At 36.3% G+C, this 26,415-nt stretch overlaps 1 protein-coding gene across 2 annotated transcripts in view; it reads left to right on the top strand.

Annotated features, from left to right (window-relative positions):
- Window positions 1-26,415, top strand: part of CSMD3 (CUB and Sushi multiple domains 3) — a 1,928,297-nt gene that overhangs the window by 1,671,506 nt on the left and 230,376 nt on the right. For both annotated transcript variants that reach the window (XM_006830658.1, XM_006830657.1), the window contains one exon: window positions 133-237. In XM_006830658.1, coding sequence (XP_006830721.1) covers window positions 133-237 — 105 coding nt within the window. The remainder of the gene's footprint in view (window positions 1-132; window positions 238-26,415) is intronic.

Below are 26,415 nucleotides of genomic sequence, written 5' to 3'. Positions count from 1 at the left end.
TTATTGAAATGCAGCTCAATTGGTACTAATTCAATAATAATCTATTTACTAATTAATAGATTACTAACTGAATTTCACTATGATATTTGCTGTATGGTGATCAATGACCTGCCATTTCATTTATCATTTCAGGAACAACAATACCCCATCTTTTGAACAGTACATCTAACAATCTGTATCTAAATTTTCAATCAGATATCAGTGTGTCTGCTGCAGGATTTCATCTTGAGTACACAGGTAAATGTAATATTATGTGCTACCCAGGGAAGTTAAAAGGAAGCTTTTGTTTCTTTTCAAAACTACTTTTCTTAATATATACATTGCAATGACTTTGTCAAAAAGGAATCTTTGGTCTGATTTCCTCAAGATTTTCAAATGCATTTTTTATTCAATTACAAATTGTAAATATATAATTCTAATGATTTTTATCATAAATTGCAAGTCTTTGCAAACAATAGAAAAGAAACTGGGTCCTGTAGCAATTTGGAAATTAGAATCAGAGTAAGTGGTTTGTCTTGTTGGATGTTCTTGTTAAATGCTGTTGAGTTCACGTCAGTTCTAATAACATAATGACTCACACAAAGCAATGTTGTCTCGTCTTGTTCCATCCACACAATGTCATGTGTTAGTCATTGTTGCCACCACTGTATAAATCCATGTCATTGAGAGTTTCCCTTTTTTCACTGATGCTCTACTTTATGGGTGGTTGTTGTGGTGTTGGTATGTCATCGAGTTGGTTCTGACTCATAGTGACGCTCTATAAGATTCCCTCGACTGTAAATCTTCACTGGAGAAGAAAACCTCATCTTTCTCCCATGGGGTACCTGGTGGACTTGAACTGCTGACCTTGCAGTTAGCAGCCCAACATGTAACACGTTATGCTACCAGAGCTCCCTATTTTATGGATTGAAAATTTATATTATTTTCCTAAATTCTTGCAATAATTTTTAACACAGAAAAGATTAGGTAGTCAGTTAATATATTCATGGATTATTATGCTGTTGTTTTTTTCCTATATAAAATTATGGTTCAAGTGATTAGGTGCTTCTGTGGAGTCAGTACAAACTCCTGGAAAACAGGATCTGTCATGAAAACCAGACCATTTGCATCTAGTTTCTCCTTGTGTCTGTAGCACTGATCCTAGTCCTAAAACCTAAGAAGCTTAGTCTGTATGTTTGCTGAATGAGTAAATGAGTGTGTGGACTCAACACTTGCAAGTAGAAGATGACATATACGTAACATTGCCATATGTCATTACCACCATTGCCTTGATGCTGATGTTCGTAAAAGGATTTAGAAAGTAGATCTGTAGGCATTTCCTAATTGTGTGCTACTTGCCTCTGCTTTCCGGAAGTACTCAATGAGGATTATCCCCTCAACATCAGTTTGTTGGTACAACTCAGTTCTCACTGTAATACCATTGCATGTACTGCTAGTTCTGATAGAAGAGAAACTCCCTGGTGAAAGAACAGAGACTGCAGCATTTTTGAAAACTATTTTTGATGTTTAGTGCCATAGAGTCAGTTCTGACTAATTGTGATCTTGTATAGGATTTCTGAGACTTTAAATCTTTTCAGGATCAGAAAATCTCACATTTCTCCAGTGGAACAACCGATGGGCTGGAACCTTGGACCTTGTGGTTCACAGACCAGTGTTTATCATATGGAGCCACCATCCTCTTAGAGAGGACTTTTAAAGAGTATTGTTGTTGTTGTTGTTAAATGCCATTGAGTCGATTCCAACTCATAGCGACCTTGTATAGCATTTACAAAGAGCATCTGGTGGGTTTGAACCACCAATTTAGTAGTCCAAACCATCCTAAAGTATAAAGGTGGTTATGTGCCGTGGAGTCGGTTCCCACTCACAGCAACCCTGTACAGGGTTTCCGAGGCTGTAAATCTTTATGGGAGCAGAACACCTCATCTTTCTCTCACAGAGCGGCTGGTAGATTCGAACTGCTAGCCTTAAGATTCGCAGCCCGATTCGCAACCACTACATTACCAGATCTCCTTGTATAGTCATGCACTTGTTGTTGTCAGGTGCCATCGAGTTGGAACTGACTCATAGCGACCCCATGCACAGCAGAACGAAACAATGTCCGATCCTGGGCCAACCTCACTTCTGCTTCCATACTTGAGTCCATCAATGATGCCACCTGGCCAATCCATCTCATTGGGGGTCTTCCTCTTTTTCTCTGACCCTCCACCTTACCCAGCATGACATCCTTCTCCAGCGACTGTTTCCTCCGGACAATATGTCCAAAGTAGGAGAGACAAAGCTCTTGGCCTCCAAGGAGCACTCGGGCTGCACTTCTTCCAAAACAGATCTATTGGTTCTTTTGGCAGTCCATTGCACTTTCAGTATTCTCCTCCAACACCACAACCCAAAGGCATCAATTCTTCTACGATCTTTCTTATTCACTGTCCACCTTTCACATCCATATGAGGCTATTGAAAACACCATGGCCTGGGTCAGGCACACCTTAGTCCTCAAGCTGACAGCTCTGGTCTTCAATACTTTAAAAAGTTCCTGTGCAGCAGATTTGCCCAAAGCATGCACTAATACTAGTTAATTGATTTTTAATATTTATTTGGGGTGAGTCCCAGTGTGGTGTTGTGGGTTAATGTGCCAGATAGCAAAGCTGTTTGAATTGCAAGGTTGGCAGTTTCAAGCTTACCAGCTCTTCCTTGGAAACCCTATAGAGAGTCGCTGGGTCGGAATCGATTCGACAGCACTTAACAACAACAACAATGGGGTGATTCATAGTTAAATATTTACTTTCCTACTACTCAAGATACAATAAGCATTATAAGACAAGCAAATGGAAAGTCTGTATAAGATTCATTCATTCACCCTTCATTTACCGAATGAATATTTAGAAAACTGTGCTTGACATGGGAAATGCAAAGAGAAATATGCCATTGGCTCTTTTTTGATGAGATTACAGTCTAGTGGTGAAGGCAGAGATACAGCAATATAATACTATGAATTCAGTAATAGAGATATTTACTTGAACTAATGAGGTTGGCCCAGGATCGTTCTGCTGTGCATGGGGCGTCGCTATGAGTCGTTTCTGACTTGATGGTACCTGACAACAACAACAATAATAAATATTTAGTTCCATATAGGAAGTCGAGGAAGGACCTCAAGTAGGATAGGCACTTGAGATAAGCAATCAGTTAGATAATGAGGTGTAGATGTTTTCAGCAGAGGAAACTTCAGGTTCCAACCAGATGTGGAAAGTGGTGCATAAGGGGATCTGAGATTAGTCTAGCAGGGCTAGTGTGCAAGGTTTGGGAGAGCCTCCGGAGCTAACTCTTTTTATAAAAGCTGGGACATTCTTGGGAGGTAATCAGCAATTTTATTTGATTGTGTTGTTGTTACTAATTGCCGTCCAGCCAGGTCTGACCCTACAAAGGGTTTCAGAGGTTGGAATTTGTGGGAGCAGAAAGCCTTATCTTTCTACCTAGGAGCAGCTGGTGGGCTGGAACCACTGACCTGTGGTTCACAGTCCAGACATGATTGTAGGTGAGTCATTCATAAAGCAGATGATGTTTTCATAGTTATTCATAATGCAGAGTGCCCCAGAATTATGTTCTTAAATCTATTTTAAGACTAGCAACTCTCCATGCAGACAGCATTCTCATGGAATCAGATTTACTGTGTTAGCTTTGAGTTCATGGAGTCTAAAGCACATGCTCTCAGAGTGATGTTTGGGGTTCAAACGGATCCCCAGATATTTCTCAAAAGTCAGAAGTTATATGGAATATCTAAGCAAGAGAAAAACAAATAAAAAGGAAAGAATCTTACTTATGCTAATCATAATACAGTGTAAAACTGTATTTTTCAAATACCACCAGGTGGCAGCCTATTAGAAGAGAATACGATTATTGCCAAAATTTTTAAGCATTGTGTTGATAAACCTTAACTAGAACATCAAAACATTTGCTGAATGCTTCCTTTCAATTGAAACAAAATACTAAAGAACTTCCTGAATTAAAGGAAGTATAATTAGTACTACAAAAAGAATTTAAAAGCCTAGTAAAATAATAATTTCATCAAATTATACTCAACCAAACAAAACGTTCTCTAGAGTTCAACCTTTCTTCTGGAAGAAATTAAACAAAAGCCTGTCCAAATTGTTACATTTGGTAAGATTGTCATATAAATTTGCAATTTTGTGTGTTTAGTGTTTCAAAGGAAATTTAATCAGCATAAACTATAATCAGATATAAAATAGAAAAAGAAAGGGATTCAGAGAACTAGATGAGAAAAAGGAAAGTTATAGGGCTTGAAAAGGGGGAGGAAATAGGGACAGATGAGGCATGAAGAGAAAATGCTACATTTAGTGGGTAATAGTTAAATCAGTGCTCTTGGTGTTAAGTGATGTCCACTCAATCCCAACTCATAGTGACCCTCTACAAGGTTTCCAAAGTGGAACTGGTAGGTTTGAACTGATGACCTGTTCCAGTGCTTATCCTACCTCACCACAAAGTATGACTAATGCTCTTTTAATTAAGAATGGTTTTGGGAAAACTTAATGTTTTCTAATTCATTGTCTGGTCAATAGGGATGTTAGCATAGATTTTGCAAAGTATTAAGTATGTGTAAGAGAACAGGGGAGAGTTACAGAATTAAAATTGCTAATAAATTCTGCTGTTCTCTGTAAGGACAAACTTATAAAAGAAGGCATGGCAGTATTTCTGGCTGCTTTGTTAATAGCAGATTGTATAGCAGCAATATTTCAGTTGCTTCAGTTAAAGTGCTTTTGGTGGATCAGGTGCTGCACAGAGCAACTGTGATGTGAGTAAAGTTCAGCATGACAATCAGAAAAGCCGACTGCTCATTTGATGTATCTTTTCAGAAACTCTGGAGAATATTGAGCCCTCCACACAAGCACTGTGACTTTTCTTGTTTGCAAATAATCCATTTATCTTGTGGAAAGGGTATCTTTACTTCTATTAAATTTCAAAATAGTATGCTTTCTTAAGTGGAGAAACAGCTACTTTCTGGTAAATCACAAAATCTGTCCATTTGTGGAGTTAGGTTATAATAACATAAGAGACATATGTGACCCCTTAGAGATCTAAAAGCTCCCATTGTTTTTGGTTAAAATATGAGAATGGAATAGCCACTGTAAAAGAATATTATTTCTCAATAACTAAAAACAAATATATAGAATTTTAAAAAGTATTTAAGTTTAGATATACAGATAAAGAAAATGCTTAACCATCTTGGGTACAGGGAAAATAATTGTATGTGACTGGTGTGTGTGTGTGCAAACAATAATAGTAATAGTTGTTTTCCTATTGAGAAAACACCTATTACATTGCTTATCTTTGGTATTTCTTTCACTGTAGTTTCTGAAATAAAATTTCTGCCCACACTGTAACATAAGGGAGGAACCACAATGGGGAAATAACAGTCTCATAATCACACTATGATTGCCAATAACAGATGTGAAAGACTTTAGGTATTCTATGATTTCAGAAACCTATGTTGTTGTTGTTACGTGCCGTCGAGTCGGTTCCGACCCATAGCGACCCTGTACAGGGTTTCCGAGGGTGTAAATCCTTACGGGAGTAGACAGCCTCATCTTTCTCCCGCGGAGCAGCTGGTAGTTTCGAACCGCTGACCTTTAGGTTCGCAGCCCGATTCGTAACCACTACGCTACCAGAAACCTATATATGTATAAAAAGATAGATTATTTTTCTTCATCCAAGAAAGCAGGCTCTTTCTATATTCCTAGAGCACTATTTGAAATACTAAAGGTTTCAGGATGCATTGCAGGTGTTCTTCTTTCTTGGGAAATGGATTCTGGCAAATGAGTATTTTCAACTGACTTTCATACACATTGATAAGTATTTCAGGAAAAAAAATGGAAGGTGTTTCTGATAGTCAGTTACTAGACATATTTACCCTGCTTCAATGTGAAGATATTATATGTACATTATTTTTTAAAAGAGATTTGCCAGCAAATGAGTTGATTTTTATCATATACTCATAGGATCTAGTCCTCCTTGAACTTGTGATAATGACATTTTGACTATGGACTATCCAAAACATTATTATCCTTGCAACTATTACCATTGTTACTGTTGCTCTTGTTGTTACCATTATATCAACAAACCTTATTTCCCTTCTGCCTAATATAGCCTTTCCACATCTTGGTCTCATTAATCTTTCTAGATACATATTTTGATCTTTCTAGACACCTATTTTATAGCATTACTTTTCTATTACCTATTAAACAAAGGCAACATTCTTTAGTTTCTTATTTAAGGACTTTCATAATCTGACTCTAATGATAAATTCTTGATTCTTTTTTGATGTTGTTGTTGTTATATGTATTTCACATTTGTCCCTTACTTTAACAAATGAAGTGAAGATCTGTTCTAGATGGAGCAAGATTGTTTCTCACATTTCCCTGTCCTCTCCCTACATCTGACAAGACCTCACATCGCTTCTTTTTCAGTTCAAAATGCTCTTGATTTCTTCCATAACTTCATTGAGCAAACTATTCCATCCCCAACATAGTTTCTTTTTATTCTGGATTCTGATATCACTTTCGTTTCACCTCTCCCAATGCCTGTATCCATTCCATCTACAATTATTTAATGAACAATGTTTATTTGCCAGATATCATTCATACTAGTAAAAAAAAGGGGGGGGGTGAGATAATATATCCTTTCCCCATGAAAACAAGAGTAAACAGTATAATAAGGACAAAAAATCAAAACATAATACATTGGTAAGCTATATAATATTTCAAATATGAATGTGTCAAACATGTAAGACAATAGTCAAATTTTCCTCTTTTGAGAACATTTCTTTAAAATAGATTACTAGGTAAAACTCTGTCTGAGGGTTGCTTGCACAAGAGATTTCAGATAAGTGTTTGTGTCAAGACCCCTCAGGGATTCTTTATCAACTTTGTTCAAATGAGTAACCATAGAGAAAACCATTACTTTATGTACAGGGTTAAACGTATGCCAAAGGGTAATGGCAGCTTGGTAAGTAAGCAAGAGTTAAGATGAAGTCTAGACTCAGACCAAGGCCAGCCATTTCATTCAGGTCAAGTGCCTTGATTTTAATGCCGTCACATATAGCAGACCATTACAAAGTGCTATGAAATGTACCATATGAATGACCACTTAGTTTTCTTCTTTCATGAGTAGCTAACAACATCTCTGTCTCTGTTATTATAACGATCAGAATAGCTAGCAATTCTGAAGTAGTCAATATATATCAATGTTTTATAAGAATATTTTTATATCACTTTCCCATCAATCCTACAGCAGTTATTATAAGAAACCTTATTTTTCAGATGGTGAAACTATTGCAATTATTACCATTGATATGGTGCTTTTTTGATTATGATTAGATCAGCAAATCTTATTTCCCTTCTGTCTAATATATGCTTTCCACTTCTTAGTCTCATTAATCTTTCTAGAGACATATTGTAATCTTCCTAGATACTCCGTTTTGAGATTAATAGGGTTATAGGTTAGTAAGCTGCAGAAGTTTGTTATTTTGTTGTATTGTGGTGACTTGCATGTTGGTATGATGTGGGAGACAATACCAGCAGGTTCACCATGACGGGTAGGTGTCAGTGGCTCTCCTAGACTAATGGGAACTAGGAAGATGGACCTGGTGAGCTTTATGGTTGTTGAGTGCTGTCGAGTGGATTCTGACTCATAGCAATCCTTTATGGGATTTCCATGGAGTGGCTGGATGGTTTGAATCTCCCACTGACTTTGCAGTTAGCAGTTCAGTGCTTATTGTACAGCAGCACACCAGGCTCCTGAGCTGCTTGTCTTCTGGCACTACATCTGACATTGTTCAGCTGTCATTCATAAGGTTTCCGTTTTTTAAAACAAGTTTTTTAGAACTAGTTCACTAGGTCCTTCAACATGGGTAGGTAAGAAGGACCTGGTGAGTTCGTTCTTTTTTAAAAAAAGAACAATGAAAACCTTATGACTAGTTGCATAGTGCCAGAACATGAGTAGCTCAGGTTGAAAGGCACTCAGAAAATAACTGTGAAACAGTTTCCTCCTCAAAATAGAATTGATTTTAATGATGTGTCCGGGGTAAAACTTTATACTCCTTCATTTGCTAGTGTGGTTTTACTATAATGATAAGAAACAACTCTAAATATCAGTTAATAATATAAACATAAAATTATGAAATATGAGAATAGAAAACTTGGAAGTCCTAAAAAATGAAATGGAAGACATAAAGAGCAATATACTAGGAATTAGTGAACTGAAATGGAATGTTATGGACCATTTTGAATTAGACAATCATATAGTCTACTATTTTGGTAATGACAAAATAAAGAGGAATGGTACTGAATTCATCATTAAAAAGAATATTTCCAAGATATATGTGGCACTGTGGGTTAATTTGCTAGACTGCAAAATTGGTTTGAACCACAAGGTGGGTGGTTCAAGCTCACCAGGCACTTCTGGGAAACCTATACTGGGTTGCTATGGGTTGGAACCTACTCTAAAGCATTTAAGAATAACAACAACAATGCTGTCAGATAGGATAATATCCATATGCCTAAAGAAGTCCAAAGGAGCTCTGGTAGCGTAGTGGTGGTTATGAATCAGGCTGCAAATCACAAGGTCAGCAGTTCAAAACTACTAGCTGTTCCATGGGAGAAAGATGAGGCTTTCTGTTCCCGTAAGGAATTACAGCCTCAGAAACTCTGAACAGGGTCACTATGAGTCGGAACCAACTCCACGGCACATAACCGCCACCAAAGAATTCCAGGACTCCAGGTTTGGCACTGCAGAATGATGCACTGAACCAAAAGATAGGTTTGAACCTGATGGTCAGCAGTCCAAACTTCACCAGTCACTCCTTAGAAGCCGTATATAGGGTTGATATGAGTTGGAACCCACTCCAGGGCACTTAACAACGACAGCAAAGATGTCCAGTTATTACAATTATTATTCAAATTTACATGTCAACTACTAATGCCATAGATGAATAAATTGAATATTTTAACTAATGCCTGCAATCTTAAATTGATAAAAAATGAAGTCAAGATACATTGATAATTACTGGTGATTGGAATACAGAAGTTAGAAATGAAGAAGTATCAGTAATTCAAAAATATGGCTTTGGTAAAAGAAGCAATGCTGGAGATCAAATGATAGAATTTCATAAGACCAACAAATTGTGCATTGCAAATACCTTTTTCAACAACATAAACAGCAATTATACACGCGGACCTCACCAAATGGAATAAACAGAAGTAAAGCCAACTAAATTTGTGGGAAGATATGATAGAGAAGCTCATTATCACCTGTCAGAGTAAGGCCAGGCACTGAATGCAGAACAGACAGCTGATTGCTCATTCCCAAGTTCAGGGAGAAGCTGAGGAAGACTAAAGCAAGTCTATGAGAGCCAAAGTCTGACCGTGAGGGTATCTCACATAAATTTATAGTCCCTCTCAAGAACAGACTTTATTCACTGAACAATAATGGCTGAAAAATCAGAGGGATTATGGGATGACATCAAGAACATCATGATGAAGAAAGTGAAAGGCCGTTCAAAATGTAGAGAAGACAGAAAAGATCAAAATAGATGTCACAAGAGACTGACATTTGCTCTTGAACTTATAGTAGGTAAATTAATGGAAAGAATGATAACAAAAATGAACAAAGTAGATTATTTCAAACAGTGGCTCACAAATGAAGTAAAGCATTATATGAAGTGTGCAAAGAGTTATAGTTAGAAAGCAAAAAGGGAATGCATTCAGCTTGCACTCAATAAGCTGAAAGAATCGAAGAAAAATTGCAAGCTTCATTTGCAATATTGAAGGATTCTATGGGCAAAATATTGTTACAGGAAGCATCAAATGAAGATGGAAAGGATACACAGAATCACCATAACAAAAGAAATCCAACTGTTTCAGTAGGCATCATAAGAACAAGGACTGATGGCAAGAAACCAAGCTGCACTGAAAGGACTGGTGGAAAACAGACTTCTGGGATTGACAGACAACCAAGTGACATGTTTTAATGAAAGGATGTGGTGTTTGAAATGCTCACTTGTCTATGCCAAGAAATATGAAAGACAGCTACCAGGCCAACCAACTGGCAGAGAGTTATTTCTAAAGAAAGGTGATCTAACAGAATATGAAACTTAGCAAACAATATCACTGATATCACTTGCAAGCACATTTTTTTTTTTTTAACAGAAAATTATTTTAGATTGAATTATACCCACGGTACAAATATGTGTGAGTTTGGCTGGACCATGATTCTATGTGATTTGGCAGTTATGTGACGATCCTCCAGGATGTGATTAATGAGATAAATCAATAAAATGACTAAAAGTAGGATATTGTTGTTGTTAAGTGCTGTCAGTTGGTTCTGATTCATGCTCACTGTGTATATGGTTTCCAAGATGTGGCTGGTAGATTTGAACCATCAACCTTGAGGTTAGAAGTCCAGTGCTTATCCTATAGTGCCACATCACCATGACCCTGATCCAATGAGTAGGAGATTCTTAACAGCTGCTCCACAGGAAAAAAATGAGGTTTTCTGCTCCTGCAAAGACTCACAGCCTCTAAAACCCTATACAGGGTCATTATCAGCCAGAATCAACTTGCCAGCCCGAAAACAACAGGAACAAAAGCCTTTTACTGCATGGATCATAACAAATTATGAACAACATTGTGTAGAGTGGGAATTCTTGGATTGTGTTCACGTGGAACCTATAAACAGACCAAGAAGCAGTCAGTTGAACCGAACAAGACATTACTGTGTGGTTTAAAATCAGGAAAGCTGTGCATCAACATCCTTTCACCACACTTATTCATTCTGTATTCATGAGAAGCTAGACTGTATGAAGAAATTAACTGTTCTAGGATTAAAGTAAGATTGCTAATTATATGCAATTGACACAACTTTGTTTCCTGAAAGTTAAGAGGACTTGACGCATTTACTGAGAAAGATCAAAGACTACAGCCTTCAGTATGGATTACACCTTAAAATAAAGGAGACAAAAATCTTCATAACTGGCCCAAAAATAATATCATGATAAATGGAATACAGAGTCATGTAGTCAAGGATTTAAGTTTACTTGGATCTGTAAGAAACATCCGTGGAAGCTACAGTCAATAAATTAAACGGTGCATTGCATGTTCTTGTTGCTGCTGCTGCCGAGTCAATTCTGACTCATAGCAATCCTTTGTAGGGTTTCCAAGGAGTGAATGATAGGTTTGAACCAATGATCTTTCAGTTAGCAGTCCAGTGATTATCCTACAGCACCTCACCGGGACCCCTACGTTGTGCTAATCTATGCAAAAGACTTCTGTAGAGTATTAAAAAGAAAACATGTCACTTTAAGGATTAAGATTCCCCTGTGCCAAGCCATAGTGTTTTCAATTGTCCCATAAGCATGGAAAAATGGGTCAGTGAATAAGGAAGACCAAAGAAGAACTGATGTCTTTGAATTATGGTGTTGCCTGAGAATACTGAATATACGTGGACTGCCAAAACAAACATACAGAAAATCTGTTTTAAGAGAAGTACAGCATGAATGTTCCTTAGCTGTAAGGATGGCAAGACTTCATCTCAAGTATTCATACCAAGCATGGTATCTTCTCCACAGTCTTGTCCATGTGGTAAGACTGATACCCCGAGGGACAAAACTGTGGAGAAAGATATCATGCCTGGTAAAGTAAAGGGTCCACAAAAAAGAGGAAGATCCTCAGTGAGATGGATTGACACAGTGCCTGAAACAATGGGACAGTAGTTACCACATAGCAGCACTGGGCAGTGTTTAATTCTGCCGGACAAAGACTCACTTTGGAATTAGTGTGATGGCAAGTAACAACAAAAAAAGTGAAGTAAAACCTTAGATAATTTCATTCCGGTGTTGGAAGTGCTGACTACTGTTTTATAACCTTTCCTACAATCTCCTCTTGCAATTTCTCGCTTCCATGGTACTTCTAAATATAAAGAACAATCTCATTTATTTATGAAATATTGTTGAGCATATGTTTCTGAATGTGGAGAATGTTTCTAGATGTGGAGGCTACAAATTTATATAAAATTCAGCCCTACAAATTATTTAGTGTAATTGGAGTAAGGACATGCAAACAAGTAACTGCAAAATGATATAAACAGTATGGTGGTGGTGTGCTGCGGAGTCAGTTCTGACTCATAGTGACTCTGCATAGGGTTTTCAAGGCTGCAAATCTTTATGGGAGAAGAAAGCCTCATCTTTCTCCCATGAAACAGCTGGTAGTTTTGAACTCGTAACCACTATGCTTCCTAATGTTTGTATAAGTGGGCTCTTCTCAGCTATTTGTACATTTTGTTGAAAATTCAGACTATAAAATCTCAGCCTAGAAGATCCAGTCAGTGTTCCTGAATTGAATGAACCAAGCATTTTCATTTATAACAAGCTCCCTTGGAGACTATTACAATGATCAACGAATAAGGACAATTTATTTCATTCAGGAAGAAGCATAAAGAATGTTGTGATAAAATCTGTTAAAGGATAATTGTAATGAATTTATGGGAAACTCACCAAAGGACAATCAGAAATTCTTTTAGTGGTTGAGGAAGTAAAGGATAGATATGGAAATAGCTACTTATAAAGGAAATATTGTCCCTTCAAAGCACCAAGTTAACTGGATATAAGCGAATGTAATTAGAATTGGAGTCTGGTTTGTGTCTGTCATAGATTAGATTGTATTCTGTCCCCCAAATATATGTCAGTTTGACTGAGCCATGGTTCTCAGTGGTTTAGCAATAAAGTAATGATGTAATGTGGCAATTATGTAATAACCCCTTATGATGTGATCTGGTGTGATAAGTCAATAAGTTGGAAGCCCCACATCTAATGGAAGAAGAGTTTCCCTAGGGCATTTTCTACAACACTTTATTTTACAAGAGATAAAATGAGAGAGAAGCCAGCAGAGATCAGAGGGACCTAGGACCACCAAGAAAGAATAGCCGGAAGTTGAGTGCATTCTTTGAACCTGGGATCCTTGCATGAAGACATTTCTAGACCAAAGAAAAGGCACATGAAGATCTCCAAAAACTGCTGAACCTACAGATGTTGAAAAGAGACAAAGATGTTACCTTACAACTGGGAGAGAGGAAAGACTGCTCCTAGAAGTGGCACCATGAATATTGGCATCTAGCTTCCTAACTGTGATTTTTCTGTGATCCTAGCTCTTGTTATTATGTACCATGGAATCGGTTCTGACTCATAGCGACCCTGTATAGGTTTCTAACTAAAGTAAATTGCTAGCCATGTGATAGTGGAGAAATTACTATGATTCCCTAAAAACTCAGTTTTCTCATTTGCATTAGATATCAACTGGAATATTTGTTTTAGAATCAATGAGGTAATCCATGTAAAGTGCTTAGCACATAATGAATCATCAATAAATGCTATCCTTTCTTGCTCATAAGATAACACCAATCCAAGTATCTAGAGAATACAAGTGAAGTTCTAAATGATAATATGAAGGAGGTGGCAGATTCTTCTTCTTGTAGAAAAAGATCCAATGAAGGGCTTCAAGTTGGGAAGTAGCATGATCAGTCTTGAATTTTAGAAAATCCTTTTGTATTGAAAAATAGAAAATGGAGAATGCATTGCATACAGAAAATAAGCCACAGAGGAAAGTAGTTTTAGAGAATGTTATCGCAATAATTCACATGAGACGCTTTAAAGGTGGTAATTGTGGTTATATAATGAAACAAATAGCTTTTGGAGCTATTAAGGATGAACCAGGAGATTGCAGTGGCCCCATACGATTAGCACTGGATTGTGAACCACAAGGTCCACAGTTCGATCCCACTAGATGCTTTGCAGAAGAAAGATGAGTCTTTTTGTTCCGTGAAGATTTAAAGCCTTGGAAACCATATACAGTATTGTTATGAGTCAGAACTAACTTAACAGCACTTAAAAACAACAAGAATGTACAATCAAAAAATATTAATGGCCAGTTAATGTCTAAGTATGTGAGAGGGAGGGGGTAGAGAATGGTTCTTAGGTTTATGATCTGTTTTGGCTTTTACTTGAGACACTATCACTTTCTATGGTCACAGTTTTGCTTTATTCCACTGGCTATTCAGTTCCGTAGACATTTTTGTTGCTTTTTAGCTGTTAAGCATTGGTTTACACAAATCAAGATCAGCATAAACATTTCACTTAACTTTAATCATTAGACCTTGAACTCTATAAGTGGGATTTAGGAACCAGAAATATTTCCTAATTTTAATAATGATTATGCCAGTAAAGATACAGGTATTTCTTAAAAACACAAAACCTGTGTGAAAGTATATACAGACAGTCCCTGGGTAATGAATGAGAGGCATTCCTAATTGTGTCTTTAAGAATGTGTATGTCAGTCAGAACAGGTGTATCTACTTCTTTTCTACCCTTGCTTTAAAAGGAGCTCTGGTAGTGTAGTGGTTACGAATTGGGCTGCTAACCTCAAGGTCGGCAGTTCAAAACTACCAGCTGTTCCGTGGGCGAAAGGTGAGGCTTTATGATCCCATTAAGATTTACAGCCTCAGACACCCTATGTAGGGTCATTATGAGTCAAGCACCCTTGCTTTAATGGAAGAAAATACTTAGAAACTTTTAATTGATTTAAAAGCTTCACCTGCTTCAAGTGAAGCTGATTGATTGTGATGAAGACTGTTGTCAGTAGGACTTGGTTCAATTGTTTCAAACTGAGAACAAATTTACATAACATTATAGCAGCTTTTGGAGGGTGGCTCACCATCTTCAAAGATGGCCGCCAGTGAAGCCATTTTGCGTGTGTGGGACCTGCCACAGTCCTACCACTAATCTTTTTTCACACATACGGCATTTGAAAGGACTCACTGTGCCTCTTCCAAGTCTCCCAAGTTTTCCCATTCTAGTTACTGTGATGAATCACTAAAATTGTAAAAATTCCTGTCTGTTCCTGCTTTATTTTGTTAGCCATGACAGAACCTGCTCAAAGTCCTACATTAAATGGCAAATATAACAGTTGTCCCTATATCAGCCTTTTGTAACCCAGGGACTACCACCAATATAGTACTACTGGAAAGGAAAGAAAAATAATCAATGGCCCTCACTATAAATAAGTGTATAGGTGTTGGTGTTGGTGTTGGTGTTGTTCCTATTTGTGCCATTCAGTCTGTTCCGACTCATAGTGACCCTGTATAGGATTTCTGAGACTATAGTCTTTGCAGGAACAGAAAGCCTTATTTTTCTCTGTTGGAGAACTGGTTGGCTAGAACTGCCAGCCTTGTGGTTCACAGTCCAGTGCTTATTCTACAGAGCAATAATGCTCCCTGTACAGTTGTTGTTATTATTGTTGTTAAATGCTGTTGACTTGGTTCTGACATAGCAACCCTCTATAGAGTTTCTAAGGAGCTCTGGTAGCGTAGTGGTTATGAATCAGGCTGCTAACCTCAGGGTCAGCAGTTCAAAACTACCAGCTATTCCATGGGAGAAAGATGAGACTTTCTGCTCCCATAAAGATTTAAAGCCTGGGAAATCCTGTACAGGGTTGTTATGAGTCGGAACTGACTCCACAGAACATAACAACAACAATATAGGGTTTCTAAGGAGCAGTTTGTGGGTTTGAACTGCTGACCTTGTGGTTCGAAGTCCAGTGCTGATCCACAGCACCACACCAGGAGAGTTGTTAGTTAACATAAAGTCTATTCTGACTCTTGTGACCCCATGTTATATAGAGTAGAACTGTTCAATAGAATTTTCAAGGCAAGTCTCCAGAACTGTATTCCAAAGCATTTCAATTGGGTTCCAATTGAAAGTAGTCGGGTGCATAGCAATTTGTGCAATCCAGGGAGTCTCTCTCTCAAACACACACACATACACACACACACACACACACACACACACACATATTTAAATTAAATATTTTAGAGCAGTTTTAGACTAAGGGAAATTTGCACAAAATGTACAATGAATCAACGAATTCTCATAAACTCCCTCTCCAACCTGCATTTTTTTTTTCTTTCTATTTTTTTCTAATTTGAACAGTTTGGAGTGTTGTTGTTATGTGCCTTTGGTTCAGTTCTAATTCATAGTGACCCTGTGCACAATAAAGCAAAACACTTCCCAGTCCTGAACCTTCCTCATGCTGTTGTTAGGCTTGAGCCCATTGCTGCTGCCACTGTGCCAGTCCATCTCGTTGGGGCCTTCCTCTTTTTCACTGACTCTCCAGTTTGCCAAGCATGATGTCCTTCTCCAGGGTCTAGTCCCTCCTGATAACGTGTCAGCAGAAGTAGAGATGAAGTCTTGCCATCCTAACTTCTAAGGAACATTCTGGCTATACTTGTTCCATGACAGATTTGTGTGTTCTTCTGAAAGTCCATGGTACTTTTAATATTTTCCTCCTACATCATAATTCAAATGCATCAGTTCTTCTATGGTCTTCCTTATACGTTGTCCAACTTTCACATCATATGAGACTATTGAAAATACCATGGCTTGGATCAGGTGTACCTTAGTCCTGAAACTGACATCTTTGCTCTTAACACTTTTAAGAGGTGTTCTTCAGATTTTCCGAAAATAATATATTATTTGATTTCTTAACTGTTGCTGCTATGAAGGTTGATAGTGGATCCAAGCAAAATGAAGTCTTTGAAAACTGCAATCTTTTATCCATTAATCATGATGTTATTTACTACTCCAGTTGTGAGGACTGTTGTTTTCTTTACTTTGTAGTGAAACCCATGCTGAAAACTGTGGTGTTTGATCATCAGGTGTGTTTTAAGTCCTCTGTTTTAAGCAAGGCTGTATCATCTGATGGAATACAAATTGATGGAATACAAATTGATGGAATACAAATTTGTATCATCACAGGCTGTTAATGAGTCTTCCTCCAATCCTGATGCCACATTGTTTTTCATACGATCTGGCTTCTCACGTTATTTGCTCAGCATATAGAGTGACTAAACATGGTGGAAGAATAGAACCCTGGAACACACCTTTCATAATCTCAAACCATTCGGTATCCCCTTTTCGATTTGAATGACTTCCTATTGGCAGTCTCTTGTACAGGTTCCTCATAAGCATAATTAAGTGTACTGGAATACCTATTATTTGTAATACTATCCATAGCTCTTCATGATCCACACAATTGAAAGCCTTTGCATAGGCAAAAACTTCTTTCCACTATTCCCTAATTTCAGCTAAGATTCATCTGACATCAGAATTGATATCCCTTGTTCACCATCACCTTCTAAATCTGGCTTCAACCTCTGGTGGGTTTCAGTCGATGTACTGTTGCAGTCATTTTTTAATTATCTTCTTCAAAATTTTAATTCCATGTAATATTAATAATGCTGGTCAATGATTTCTGCATGCTACTGGGTCACCTCTCTTTGGAATGGACACAAATATGGATCTCTTCCAGTCAGTTGGCCAGGTAGCTATCTTCCAAATTTTGTTGCATAAATAAGTGAATGCCTCCACTGCTGCATCAGTTGCTGAAAGATTTCAATTTGTATTCCATCAATTCTAGGAGCCTTGGTTATATAGATAGCTATTTTTGTTAGTTACTATCCAGTTGATCCCTGCCTTATGTTCTTTTGCAGGTCATAGCAATTCCAAAAATGAATCATGGCAGTTTTCCTAAATTACAAATATATAATATGAAGTAATAAATAGATATTTCTCAGTTTGGAAACTTCCTCTAATTAATTTTTCCTGAAACTTTGATGTCTTCTACTGGCATGATTCTTTAAAATGATGACTATGAAATGTATAAGTAAGTGGTCGATATGAATGAAAAGATTAAAAAACGTAGTCATTTTTGTTTCTCTTAGTAAGAAGGGATTGGAGATTAAAGAGAAAGAAGGCAAGTAACATGGAAGGAAACATTTTTGCCTGACATCCTTGAGACATCATAAGGAAAACCAAAGCAAATACTAATAACAGAGAGTTTTGTCTGTGTGTATATTTTGGTTTGTTATCAGAGGGATACATTGCTTCTCCTTCAATAAGAGAAGTTGAAATGTTCATTAGAGGGTCTAATTCATGTTTTTGCTATGTTGTGACACAGATTATCTTGAGTGTACATAAAGATATACTATTATTTGTGCTGTAAATCTGTTCTGGGTAAATGCCATTTGAATAGATATAGACTGCATTGTTTAGTTCGTAGAATTTATCCAAGATTTGGCTTATGTAAAATATCAATATTGTCTGTCTTCAGCTCCATCCACAATTGTGATGAGAAGTGGTGATCAATTCTTAAAATAATCAGTTTGTGTTTTTGTCGTGTTATGATTTTTTGTGGATATGTCTTTATGATTATGTGTTTCAATAAATACATTTATGACTAGGGATCAGTGCGTGTTTCCCGTGTATGTAATTAGGTGCTGTCTATTCAGTTCTGATTCATAGCAACCAGCCCTATGTACAACATAAGAAAATACTGCTTTGGCCTGTGCCACCTTCACATTTGTTGTTACATCACAGCAGGGTTATGTCGTTGTTGGCAGTCACTGTGTCTATCCCTGTCACTGAGGGCCTTCCTTTTTTTCACTGACTCTCTATCAAGCATGATGTCTTTCTCCTGGGACTGCTCCCTCTTGAAAACATGCTCAAAGTACTTGAAGTCTCACTGTTCTTGCTTTGAATAGACATTCATACTGTCAGTCTTCTTGCAGTTTAATATATATTCAATATTTTTAGCTAACACCATAATTTAAAGGCATCAATTCATCTTGGTCTTACTTATTCACGATCTACTTTTCATAGGTGTCTGCTGTTGTTGTAAATTGCTGATGAGTTGGTTCTGAATCATGGAGACCCTTTATAAGTTTTGCGAGGAGCAGGTGGTGGGTTTGAACAGTCTTGGGTCAGATACCTCAGTCTTCAAAGTGACCTCTGCACTTTTCAACATTTTAAACAGGCCTTTAATAGTAGATACGTTCAAAGCAATGTGTTGTTTGACTTCTCTGATGCTTCCCTGAGTGTTGATTGTGGTGGGTCTAAGAAAAATAAATCCTTAACAACTTCAGTATTCCCCATTTACCAAGATAAATGGATGGAGGGAGGAGTGGTGGCTCTAGTGCTAGATTACCATTGAAAAGAAGAGAGTTCAAATAAATCATGGAAAAATCAAATTATCTTTTAATTCCATTTTTCTATGAACTTTAAAAAAATTACCTCGTATAGCCATTATAAGTCACCTTAAACAAAGAGAACTTGTGATTTCTAGTTGTTCTGTGACTTGGATTTTGTATTTTTCTACTGACTGTTTTTAATATACATATCTTTTCCATCACATTTCTTTACATTTGCTGTGGCACACATTTAAATCTCCCTAGTAGAAATCCCTAGGAAAAAATTGCTTCAGTTCTGATTCATAGTGATCCTATATAGGATTTCCAAAGAGTGACTGGTAGATTTGAACTGCCGACCTTGTTATTTGCAATCCAGTATTATCCTACAGACACACACCAGAAGTTCCAGAAACCCTATACTGTATAGCTATGAGTCCGAACCAATTCGACGGCACTTAACAACAGTAGGTATAGGTCTATGGGTCCTAGTGTGGTGTTGTTAGATAAGCACTAACATGCTGTTGAATGCTGTTAGATGACCACAAGGTCAGCAGTTCAAACCTACCAGGGACTCCTCAGAAACCCTATACGGCATCGCTGTGAGTTGGAACCCTAGCCAAGGCTCTTGCCATCAACAGATACAGGTAATGTAGTCCTGGTGTGGTGTTGCACTGGACTGTTAGCAACAAGATCAGAAGTTCAAACCCACCAGGTGATCTTTGGAACCCCACAGAGGATTGCTATGAGCCGGAGCCGACTTGAAGGCACTTAACGGCAATGTAATAATATTGCTGTACATCCTGGAAACACTTACATGGTCTGAAAACCTCTTTGCATTATAGGCAATAGTTGGAGTGCTACTCACAACTATAAAAATGGATTATAACATTGTGAATGCCATAGTAATGTACCACAGTATTCCAGCTTATACATAAAAAAAATAACAACGTATTTTCTTGCTTTCCATCCTGGAGCAATATGTTTAAGAGATAATAAATTATGGCATTAGGTTTTTATGAGTTTACTTTGATAATCACTAAAAATGGTCCCCTCCTTTTTAGCTAATTACATAATTGATTATTTGAGAAAATAGGGATTTTAAGATTGATTATATATTTACTTAACACTAATTTTCTTGTTCTAACTAGTTTAGACACATCAGCGTCTCATAAAATATTAATTGTAGAAACACCTCCTGCCTAAATTAAATTTTGATAGTTGTCATTTCTAATTTCAGCTACATTAACTCAGAATATGTTACAAACAATTAAGCATAATTTATCATTGCAAACACATTTTCACACCTTTATCCTATAGGGCCCTTACAGTTTTATAATTATTTATTTCCTCTGTTCTTTTTATCAAAACCTTTTCTTTGGCAATCTCAAAATCTTTTCACATTTTCATTGTTTTAATGTGAATATAGCCTGACTTGAAATGTACATAAATATCATTATTTTGTGTTCATAAACCTTTTATATTTATACTTGAGGTAATAATAATTCTGGTCCCATGGTTTTCTTATAATATGGCCAGTAACATATTTGCTGCATATATAAGAAACTACTTATTTTGTGTCAGTCAAGACTCAAGGCTTTTAAATTGTATTTTGTATATTATATCTTTACATATTTGCTCTATATTAATATTGCTAGATATTTATGTGAAACCTATTCTCTTTAACATCCAGGAATATGACCTCATGACAATCGGAATGCTATACTTTGATAGAGTTATCTACCTAGAACATAAAATATTGATTTCACTTTCTTCAAACCAGTCAATAGTAATGCTAACATTTATCGAGAGCTTGCTATATCTTGAAACCATTATGTTATCTTTAGTTTTCTTTCAACATCATAGCACTCCTATGACTTGATATTTTTGATATTTCATTTCAGAGATGAGGAATGACTATCAGATTGTCCATGCAACTGTGGTGGCCAGGCGTCACTAAGAGGTTGAGTTCTTAATGATTATGAATTCTTGCCCCAATTACCCACAGAAGAAAATTGCAATTTCCTACTTTGCTTAAAATTTTAAGCCTCTTCACAATCTATTTCCTGCCTGTCTTTCGGCTTCATTTATTGATGTCTTCCTCAAAATAGAGCACTGTATTTGGGGGAAATACTCCTCCTCACTGCCAAGAAAAGATTGAGAAAATCACTTTTTAAAACTTCATACCTCTATCATGCTATTTTCTTCCCTCTTGTTATTATGAATTAGTAAAACAATCCTTTTTCATGGCTCATTTTCTTGTGAAATAATTATTTAAGCAAAGAACTTTTAGTGTTTGAAAACCTTTCACAGTATTCATCTGGTAAATCAACTGATGCTCTTACTCTGTCAAGAACCACTTGACCTAATAGTCTTATTTTGCAAAATGATCTTTACATTTTAGCATCTAACATATTACAGGGTACATATTGTTTATTGAATGAATGGTATCAATATTAGTATATCATTCTATCAATGATTTTATCATTTAAGTTATTTAGTATTAGGTGTGATACTGTAGGATAAATACTGTGCTTCTAACTGTAAGGTTGGCAGTTCATACCCACTAACTACTCCTTGGAAACACTGTACAGGGTCACTGTGAGTCAGAACTGACTCGACAGCACTTAACAACAAAGTATTATTCTGTAGGATAATTTTTTGATGATAGCTAATACTGAATTTATTAATTATTTAGATTAAATTATAAATTTAAAAAATTAAGAATAACTTCATATTTCTATGAATTCTGTCTGTGAGTTATCTTTCCAATTTGTACCTTAAAATAGTGTTCACCCCTAAAGGCACAGGGAAAGGAAACTTTTCTTTTTAATTTCTCTGATATTTCTATGAAAGACACATGCTCCAAACCTGTATGAAGCTTACTCAATTCTACATAGAATTGCTCTGAAGTCAGTGTATTTTTGTTTTGATTTCATTTTATTTTTTAAAATATGCTCTTTGATAATTGTTTGTTGCATTGACTTAACACCTCTGCCATGGTTTTTGGCATTTCATGTAGAATTTATTTAACTCAAATTCACTGTTAAAATAAGGTATGAAAAAGTGAGATGACACATAGAGTTTACCAGACTGCTTTTAAATGTCCTACAATTGATCATCTCTTTCCAAGCCCTTTTATCATTTATTATTTCAATATACTGATGTGCTTTCAAACCTGATAATGTATTTTGAATGATTTCTTTGCCAGCTGAGCCAAAATCTGGCAATTTACATGCGTCCCTTGATAGTAACCTTGTTCATTCATAAAATATTAGGGATCAAGGTAAATGTGAGTTAAGCCTACACTGCAGTATGTTTCCAAATTGTTGTTATCAATCACTGGCTATTAACATTCAGAAATGTTCCTTCCAAAAAATATATCTCAAATATTCATTAAGTTCTAGTACATAATGTTGTTGTTGTTGTTGTTGTTAAGTGCCGTGGAGTCGGTTCCGACTCATAGCAACCCTGCACAGGGTTTCCGAGGCTGTAAATCTTTATGGAACTTAAGACAGCCCTGGAGATCACCTTTCAGTCAAATAACAGAGTTGCTTATAAAATAAATAATATCATCAGTAATATGTTCCCTTATTCAATCAACTATATGAGACCAAACAACAAATGCCTAAAAGAGAAGATGAGTAGGCAACTAGGGGGAAGGAAGCTAGATCAATGGAAACAGATCAAACAAAATAAAAACAATGGAATGCTGACTCATTGTACAAATTATAATTAATGGTGGGAGCTCTGGTGATGTGTTGGTTAACATCTCAGCTGCTAATTCTAAAGGTCTGCAGTTCGAACTCACAAGCAACTCCATGGAAAAAGATGAAACAGTCTGCTTCTATAAAGCTTTAAAGCCTGGGAAACCCTATGAAGCAGTTCTACTCTCTGCTATAGAGTTGCCATGAGTCAGAATGGTTTTGAAGGCCAAGGAACTTTTACTTATAAAAATGGTTCATTGGGAACCTATTGTGCTGCACAAATTTTCACCAAAAGCACAAAAAAATGTATTTTTACAAAATAACAATTTTTTAACCCTTATGTAAAGACACGAGTAACTCCGATAATTCAGCAGTTAAAGCTTTTTCCAAAAGATTGGCAGTTTAAGCCTGCAAACAGCTTTTCAGGAGAAATATATGGCAATCAGCTTCCATAAAGATTTATAGCCTTGGAACTTCCCAAAGGGTAGTTCAACACTGTCCTTTAGTGTTGCTGTGAGTCAGAATTAACTTTACTGTTGTGAGTTTGGTTTTTATTTTAGTGTAAAGACACAGGATTCAACTTATTATCTAACATGAATAGGAATCCAATTTTTATAGTCTTTACTTAAAAAAAAAATTAAATCTTAATTTCTTACTCCAAATCTGGGACATTTGTAATATAAATTATCTCAAACTTTGTTTGTTGTTTATATACTCAGTGGAGAATTTTAATTAGTACTAAAGCCCAAACTATAGGAGCTCTGGTAGCGTAGTGGTTACGAATCGGGCTGCGAACCTTAAGGTCAGTGGTTCGAAACTACCAGCTGCTCTGCGGGAGAAAGATGAGGCTTTCTACTCCCGTAAAGATTTACACCCTCGGAAACCCTGTACAGGGTCGCTATGGGTCGGAACCGACTTGACGGCACTTAACAACAACAACAAAGCCCAAACTGGAGTCCTGTGTGGCACTGTAGTGTAGTTGGATTGCTAACCACAAGATTGGGTGTTCAAACCCACCATTTGCTCCTTGGAACCCCTGTGCATGTTGCTATTAGTAAGAACTGACTCAAAGGTACTTAACAACAACAAAGCTAAAACTAACATAAGCTTTGCTGCTCTGTGTAATAATCTTTTTAGAATATTCAGTGACCAATATATTTTGCAATCTTGATTTTAAAGTGGAATGACTTTCACTTTGAGTTCCAATGTGTAAGTGCCCACAAACAATAAATTAACTCCTCTACATCTGAAGATTCAATAAGAAAGTGAAAGTTTCTGAAATTGCACATAACACAATCCTGTTGTCAAAGAACTTATAATGAGACAAGCTATTACAGACTTTCATACCTAAGTTGTCATGGTAAGTTCTCGAATGATTTTTTTCCTTTAACAAAACATTTTATTAAGAATTTTAGCACTAATTAAGATTTTATCAAACTTCTTTGATACATTAAAGACCCATTCAAAATCATTATAGAATACTAGGAGGTAATCTTATAGTAGTCCCAAATAATTTTGACTAAGTGTATTAATGAAGTATGGATAACACAACAAATCAGAATGATCATATATTTTTAAATATATTCATATATTTATATATAACATAAATGATTACCAACTCTTTCTGTCCCTGACTGCTCACCTTATGAAGGGAATTAGAAGTAAAAATTTGTCTATTATAATTACATGTTGGCAATGTGAAGAACTAAGAGTTTAATGCTTTCAGCCAGGACAAGTGCCTATAATAACTGGGCAGCAGACATAGCTCTGTGCAATTTTTTTATATGGATTTGCCCCTGGATTTATTTCTGCTTGCTTTTGGCTACAACAACAGAATAATTGATCCAATTCCCATTTTAAAGATCACCCAGAATGTATCTTTGATTGCCAAGAAGACGATTTTACAAAATTTATACTCATGAAGCTTAAAATTACTCAACACTTTGTTTAGGAAAACAACTTTTGCTACATTTTTACAAAAATGCTTTTTTCTTGTTGATTCCTAGAAACAAACTATTGGTTTTGTTACTTTAAAGAAGTGAAAAGTAATTCTTAAAGAATTTTTTTAAGTTTATTTGTATAAAAACCAAATGACTATGAAATTATAACTGCAATTGCACAAGTTTCAGATGTTTCTGTGCCTTCCAGTCAGTTCTGACTCATAACAACCCTGTATCAGGTTTCTGAGGAGCGGCTGGTGAGTTTGAACCACTGACTTTGTGGTTCAAACTGACCTTGTGGTTTAGCACTTATCATACAGCACCACACCAGCATTCCAATTCCTTTCTTTCTGTACATTTTTAAAATCTGATACAAAATAAGGAGGCTGTCAACTTATGGCTTCTCTAGTTTAACTAATGGCTTCATCACTTTTGTGATTTTTGTTCTACAATGTTCAACAGACATTAGCTCCTCCAACTCAAGAGCTTCAAGGAACAAAAAAGACAAAAGTAGAAAGAACTTGTGTTTTTCTACTCCAAAATAGTCTGCTACTAATTCATTCATTCCATAAATATTTTTATTAATTACAATAATAATTCATGCTCATTTTAGTAAACTGGAAAATTCGAGGAAAAGGCATGCTTTCCTTAAACCTATAAATCACCTATGATCTCATAATCAAAGATCATAACCACTGCTCATATTCATTCAGCATGTGTTATTTGGGTCAGTTTTCATTATATACATGTGATCATTGTTTTAATATTAAAAATGGACATTATATAATTTGTAGGGCTTTATATTATGCTTTGTAAGTTAAAACTTTTTCTAAAAGATGTGACTGTCCATAAATATTATGTAAAAGCTTCATTTTAAACAGTATTGTATTGTATACCATAGTTTTATTTATATTTCCTCCCAGAGGAGAAATTCACCACTGCTAGTTATTAATAATTTTCTGTGCATATGACCCTGAATGGAGTAGCTGATAGAAGGAAAAGAGAAATAAACAAGTACAAAATGTGGCCTTCTTAATAAGAATGACTGCAGGAATGACCTTAATGGTGAAAAGTAATAAATTTACTGCTCAGAATACCCAGGAACTAAGATTGTACCACAAGGGAGGTTAAATCATATCAATAAGCCATACACTTGTATATTAATTTATATCATAAATCACTGGTTTAATATTCAGCACTTCTGGAAAAGGGCTGTATAGTTTTAATGTGCTAGGCTCATTATATTTTTAAAAAGTATTAAAACATGTATAAGACATTTTCTGTGTATTGGAGAGATAAAATTTAAATCTTAAAAGTTTAAAAACATGTTCAGAAATGTAAAGGTAGACGTTTTATAGCAAGGAGGGGAGTGATTAACTTTTCAGTCTAGGAGAGGAGGTCCCTAGGACCATCAAGGGAGAAGAGCAGAGAGCGGGACCCTACCCAGAGAAGCAGTGATGCCTGAAATGGAGCCAGAGATGATGACATAGTAGCTGGAGACTTTAGATCTAGAGAGGGAGAGTGACTGTGTGCTGAAGACCTGGGGGGTACAGGATTGCATGGAGGGGATTGTAATCATGGCAATGAGACGATAGATATACGATAGAATGAATGTAAAACTAATGTTCTCCCATGCAAACTATCACATAATTCACAATAAAACATTTAAGAAAAACAAAAACAAAAAAACATGTT

Source organism: Chrysochloris asiatica, unplaced genomic scaffold (genome assembly GCF_000296735.1).
Source record: "Chrysochloris asiatica unplaced genomic scaffold, ChrAsi1.0 scaffold00001, whole genome shotgun sequence".
NCBI lineage: Eukaryota > Metazoa > Chordata > Mammalia > Afrosoricida > Chrysochloridae > Chrysochloris > Chrysochloris asiatica.
This window is presented reverse-complemented; position numbering and strand designations above follow the sequence as displayed.